At 32.6% G+C, this 6,658-nt stretch overlaps 1 protein-coding gene across 1 annotated transcript; it reads left to right on the forward strand.

Annotated features, from left to right (window-relative positions):
* The first annotated feature begins 2,431 nt into the window (after window positions 1-2,431).
* On the forward strand, window positions 2,432-4,217 carry LOC144371407 (uncharacterized). The gene is given in 1 exon segment (XM_078033733.1): window positions 2,432-4,217. A coding segment is annotated over 1 exon segment (1,314 nt). The 3' UTR covers window positions 3,746-4,217.
* Window positions 4,218-6,658: the final 2,441 nt, after the last annotated feature.

Genomic DNA, 6,658 nt, shown 5'->3' on the forward strand with positions numbered 1-6,658 from the left:
TAAATCTCTGTTTAGTGGTTGCACAATTAAAATTTGAGGATTCCCTTTCTTAATTACCAAGATTTTCTCATCTGAATAATATGTATAATTTAGATCAAGATATAAAAAATTACAAAATATATTTTTTTGATAATACCTGAGTTTTATATTGTGTTTCATAAATGTGGAGTATGTATACTTTTTTTAACTTAATTCACTTTTTATACAGAAGTAGATAATAGTATTGTTGTGTTCCAAAACACTACCTACAAGATAGTCTACTAACTCTAATTTCAACTGTAATTACATTACAGACTGTGCAAATATTCCTGTGGTCAATGTGTTATTTATTTACCTATTCTTATTTTAGGAACTGTTAACATTTATGGATATAGCCATTGATTTTACTGAAGAGGAGTGGGAATGCCTTCAGCCTGCTCAGAAAAATTTATATAGAGATGTGATGCTAGAGAACTATAGAAACTTTGCCTTCCTGGGTAAGTTTAATTTCCCTTTAAAATTATTAATTACTAATTATTATTTAATATACTTCTGTTGCTTCTCTCTCTCTCTCTCTCTCTCTCTCTCTATATATATATATATATATATATATATATATATATATTATAATTTTACTCTTTAACCTGTTTCTTTCTTTGTGTGTTACACATCCTTCACTTTAGATAAGAAGTACCTAGTATAATTTAGTGAGGTAAACTAATGTAGACTACACATAGCAGGGGACACAGTTGAGTCATTCAAATGTCAAGGAGAAAGCCAAACTGAAAAATGTTGAAAGAGTAGTTATCCAGCAGAAGAAATTTTCAGAAGCTTAGGTTTATTTATTTTGATTGTAATCATTGAACACATACTGCCCTATATTTATCACATTTTCAAATCCATTGTTTTCTGTTTTCCTCTTTAGTGATGTCCCAGTTTATTCAGATTAACCATCAAAACTTAGCTTTTGTTGTGAGGGCCAGCATGATCTGTTTCAAATCTTCTTGTGAGGAAACCTTTAAAAAAGCAAACAGAAGAGAGAGAGACACACACACAGTGAAAAAGAAAAAAGGAAAAAAAACTGGCCATCCCTCTTAACAGCTGCACATATAATACCCCGAAATTACATAGCTTCCAATACCATGACTACATTCTAACCCAGTGTTTCTTTAACCCCAAATGCTAGCTAACCAAGATTAGGTATAGTTAATACAAATATAGAGCCCCTTCTCCCTAATAAATTTACCACAGAAACTAGATAGTGCACCTGTAGAATTGTCTTTTTTTTTTAAGAGAGAGTGAGAGGGGGGACAGAGAGAGACAAAGAGAATTTTAACATTTATTTATTTTTTCTTAGTTCTCAGCGGACACAAAATCTTTGTTTGTATGTGGTGCTGCTGAGGATCGAACCCGGGCCGCACGCATGCTAGGCAAGCGCGCTACAGCTTGAGCCACATCCCCAGCCCTAGAATTGTCTTAATAGCTTCAGGGAGAAACTCCTGGGCATTACAATTGTGGGACTCAGGGTGCCAGTTACAATCACCCCCAAACTTTTCTGTCTATTCCCAGGCCAGAATACCTAATAGCTCCATTTTTTAAAGGACTTTTGAATAAATAATATTACTTATCTCCTTAATGCTGGTGGGGACAAGAAATAGGGCAGGCATACACAACAGCAAGTTCCAACATCAGTAAACATCCACCTATGAATATTTTTGACCCAGATGAAATTGAGTAAACATAAAGTTAAACAATCCAAGAAGTCCAAAATTCATCATCTTATTAAACCTTATTAAAATTCATCCAAATTTTATTTGAATTCATCCAAATATTATGACCATAGGCTATGCAAGGATTTTATAGTCTTTTAAAATGTTTTTATAAAAAAATTTTAGGTATATGTGTGTATATTTATTATTAAATTTTTTGTTCATATTTCTTTTTAAGAGTCAATTGCCTCTTTAACCTTGTTGAATATTTATGGTATTATCACTCAAAACCTACTAGTTATTTTCAAGTCTCTATGTCATGGAAGACAAAAAACATATTTTGAACACACTTTGAAAAAGCCAGAAATTTTGGATAAGTTTTACATTTCTCTTATTATACTGACAGTGAGGTAGATGGTAGAGATTTCCTAAATACACAATACTATCTTATGAAGGACAAAAGGCTATTAATGATACTTTTCTACACTTAATTATATTACTCTTTTTAATGATGTTCTCCTCTTGGATACTGTGGTCTCTACAAAAATTTGGATAATATTCTCAAGGTAATTTATTCTGTACATTTTTATTGAACTAATATATTTTTGGATTTATGGTGACTTTAGATTTACTGATCTGCTAACTCCTGATGTATTTATTTTACCTTCATTTCATGTTATGTATGCAAAATATATTTATCCCAGTCTAATAGGTATTGTTTTTTACTTTTGTTTACTTCAGTCATGACTCCTAATCATACCCAAGAATATTCACAAGAAAAGGGCCTAATACATACATTTTATGAAGCGATAAGTGCAAAATATAAAAGTTGTGATCATAACTATTTACCACAAAAGAAAATATGGAAAACTACAAGTAAGAGTGAACACCATAAATCATATAAAAAATCAGGCCTTGTTCACCACCAGAGAATTTATACTGAAGAGAATTCCTACAAATATAAAGAATGTTGCAAGGCTTTTAGTAAAAAAAAAGATCTTATTTACCACAGAGGAAGCCACAATGGAGAGAAGCCCTACAAATGTAAAGAATGTGCCAAAGCTTTTGGTAGAAAATCACACCTTATTTGCCACACGAGAACTCACACTGGAGAGAAGCCCTACAAATGTATAGATTGTGGCAAAGCTTTTGGTCATAAAACAGACCTTATTTGCCACAGGAGAACTCACACTGGAGAGAAGCCCTACAAATGTAAAGATTGTGGCAAAGCTTTTGGTCGAAAATCACATCTTATTTGCCACAGCAGAACTCACAGTGGAGAGAAGCCCTACAAATGTACAGAATGTGGCAAAGCTTTTGGTCAAAAATCAGGCCTTATTTGCCACAAGAGAACTCACACTGGAGAGAAGCCCTACAAATGTAAAGATTGTGGCAAAGCCTTTGGTCGTACATCAGACCTTATTTGCCACAGGAGAACTCACACTGGAGAGAAGCCCTACAAATGTAAAGATTGTGGCAAAGCCTTTGGTCGAAAATCACATCTTATTTGCCACACGAGGACTCACACTGGAGAGAAGCCCTACACATGTACAGAATGTGGCAAAGCTTTTGGTAAAAAATCACACGTTATTTACCACAGGAGAACTCACACTGGAGAGAAGCCCTACAAATGTAAAGATTGTGGCAAAGCCTTTGGTCGAAAATCACATCTTATTTGCCACAAGAGTACTCACACTGCAGGAGAGAAGCCCTAAAAATGTACAGAATGTGGCAAAGCTTTTGGTCAAAAATCAGTCCTTATTTGCCACATCAGAACTCACACTGGAGAGAGGCCCTACAAATGTAAAGATTGTGGCAAAGCTTTTGGTCGAAAATCATACCTTATTTACCACAAGAGAACTCACACTGGAGAGAAGCCCTACAAATGTAAAGATTGTGGCAAAGCTTTTGGTCACAAATCATACCTTATTTGTCACAGCAAAACTCACAGTGGAGAGAAGCCCTACAAATGTCCAGAATGTGGCAAAGCTTTTGGTGACAAATCAAACCTTATTTGCCATAGCAGAAGTCACAGTGGAGAGAAACCCTACAAATGAAAAGAATGTGGCAAAGCTTTTGGTCAAAAAATAGACCTTATTTACCACAGAAGAACTCACTGGAAAGAAGCCCTGCAAATGTAAAGAATGTGGCAAAGCTTTTACTCAAAAAACAGGCTTTATTTGCCACAGGAGAACTCACACTAGAGAGAAGCCTTACATATGTAAAGAATGTGGTGAAGCATTCACTCAAAAATGATACCTTATTTGCCACAACAGTACTCACACTGGAGAGAAGCCTCACAAATGCAAAGTGTGTGACAATGTTTTTACTCAAATATTACACCTTTTTTTCCACAGAGCATTTACACTGGAGAGAAGACTTACAAATATAAGGAATGTGGCAAGACTTTTAGCAATTAAATAGGCCTTATTCACCACAACAGTACTCACACTGGAGAATAGCCCTACAAATGTGAATAATGTGGAAAAGCTTTTAATAATAAATAAAAATTTATTCACCACAGCAGAAGACATCCTGGTGAATGTGAAATGTGAATAAAGTGATAATACTTTTAAAGAAAGACTAAACCTTGGGGCTGGGGTTGTGGTTCAGTGGTAGAGTGCTAGCCTCGCATGTGTGAAAAATATACATTAAAAAACAAAGACTAAAACTTATTAACAACCAAATTTATACAGAAATTTATACTACAAAGTGAAACAATGCAGCAAAGCTTTTAATAAGAAATATTTTTTTCCCCACTAGGCTACTTATTCTGGAAAAAAGACATCTGAATGTACAGAATGTAGAAACATTTTATATTATATCATGTATTATTAGACATCAGAAAAAACACACTGTAGAGAAGCTCTACAAATGAGACCATTTTACCATTACTCTAAGAAAAGGACAACATTTAATCCTCACCACAATAACCATAGTGAAGAGAAAATTTTGAAATATGAAAATTGACAATTTGACAATGCCTCCAAAATTTATTCACCAATACTCAGCACCTGTGGATACATACTGGTTAGAGAAAAATACAAATGGAAAAAAAAAACTGTAGCCACATGTTTCTTAAACACTGCTTATTTTTGGAGAATTCATTGTGCCCAGAAACTCTAAAAAGTTAAATAATATTTACAAAATGTATTTAAATTTTAAATTCATTGAACATCTGAAAAACCATACTAGTAGAGAACACTGAACAGATTTTGTCCAAAATGTATGCCTTATATAACAATGAAACATTTATAATAAATTTGAGAGTATAGTAAAGTTATTATCTACATATTACACCTTGATGTATATGAGGATCAGTAAAATAAAAAACTCATTTAAGTTTAGAAAACAAGTAGTTGTCTTTAACTTTTGCTTAAATTTATTAAGCATTATCAAGTTATTTTTTAGAAATATTAGTCATAAATATCATACATGCATAGTGATGAAACCGCATCTTTGAAAGGATATAATTGTTTTTCTAAATCAAAAATTACTATTTTCACTGTTGAATACTGGGAAAAGAATTATATGAAATCTATTTTTGATGTTTAATACTGAAGTGTAATATTTTAAACTTTATTTTTTTTTGTATTTCAGTTTAAGTTTAGGTATTTGTATACACTGAGCCATATTCCTAAGCCCACTCTCCACTTTTTCAAATTTTGAGACTGTCTTGCTAAGTTGCTTGAAACCACACTAAGATGCTGAGGCTGAATATACACTTCTGAAATTTCTCAGCTTCCCAATTTGCTTGGATTACAAGCATAGACCATCATGCCAGGTTTACAGTGCATTTTTTTACCTATATTTACCTTATGTATACAATATGTCTTTATAACTGAATATTTGTTTATATGTTAACCCTCATGTATTGCATCCTGTTGTTAAATTACAGACATCATGGTGTTCCACTTGACTAAATGTTCTATGTAACAGTGAAACATACGGTTGAGTGAATAATACTCTAGCATCTGTTAATACTTTTACACATTTTAATTAAACTCAATGTGGAATAAAATTTGCATAAGTCAGATTATTATTTTTTTCTATTTGTATTTATGGTGAAATTAAGAGTTTTAAGAAGGATATAGATATAGAAAAATAAGCCCCAGAGTTTCATATCTTGATTTATAAATGTTACAATTTTTATTTTTTAACATTTTAACATTTCCTAGTGATTTTAATAGACTGAATATCCACAAATTTAAAGGTAGCTCTTACAGGAGAGAAGAGCTTGTTTTCCTTGTGTGCATAATGGCCTTCTAGACTTCATCCTCATTGAAGACATTTCATTTTTCTGTGAATGAGGTCAATGATCAGTATTTTCATGTACATTAGTAAATTCTGACATTCTTGTTATTCTATGGGTAGTGTTATTTCAGGGCAGGAATTAGAGAAATGGATGTGGAGTTAAGGTTGAGTGAGGTCTTATACTTATGACAAAATAATCAATGAGCTATGTTTTATAGTCTCATTTTCTGAGGACCAAGTAGTAAGAGGTAAACTGAGAAGGTTGTATGTAAAGATTAAGTTTCTTATCATAAGATGTTGGCTTTTCAGGTACAATAGGGTAAAAGCTTCTTATACACAGAATCCATACAAAGATCTTATTGAATATCATTCACAATTTTATTAACATTACATATAATTCTTGAAGAATTGAGTTTACAGCAACATATGCCTAAGAAAAAGGTCTGGGGACATTGTACACTCTCCAATATAGACATATTTATACCAATTTAATTATACATGAAACTACACTAAATGAGAAGAAAAATCAATTGTATCAACACACAATAATATAGAAATAAAAAATTGTAAAGACTTAAGTAAGACACCAATAGTGGATGAAGTGTGATTTCCAAATGCTAGGGGGAAAATGGACATATAATCAGTTAAAGGTAATTGAAGAAAGATAAGTTACCCACTTTGAGCTACAATAGCATTTGAAAGAAATAAAAGTGTTA

This window comes from Ictidomys tridecemlineatus, chromosome 16, assembly GCF_052094955.1.
Source record: "Ictidomys tridecemlineatus isolate mIctTri1 chromosome 16, mIctTri1.hap1, whole genome shotgun sequence".
NCBI lineage: Eukaryota > Metazoa > Chordata > Mammalia > Rodentia > Sciuridae > Ictidomys > Ictidomys tridecemlineatus.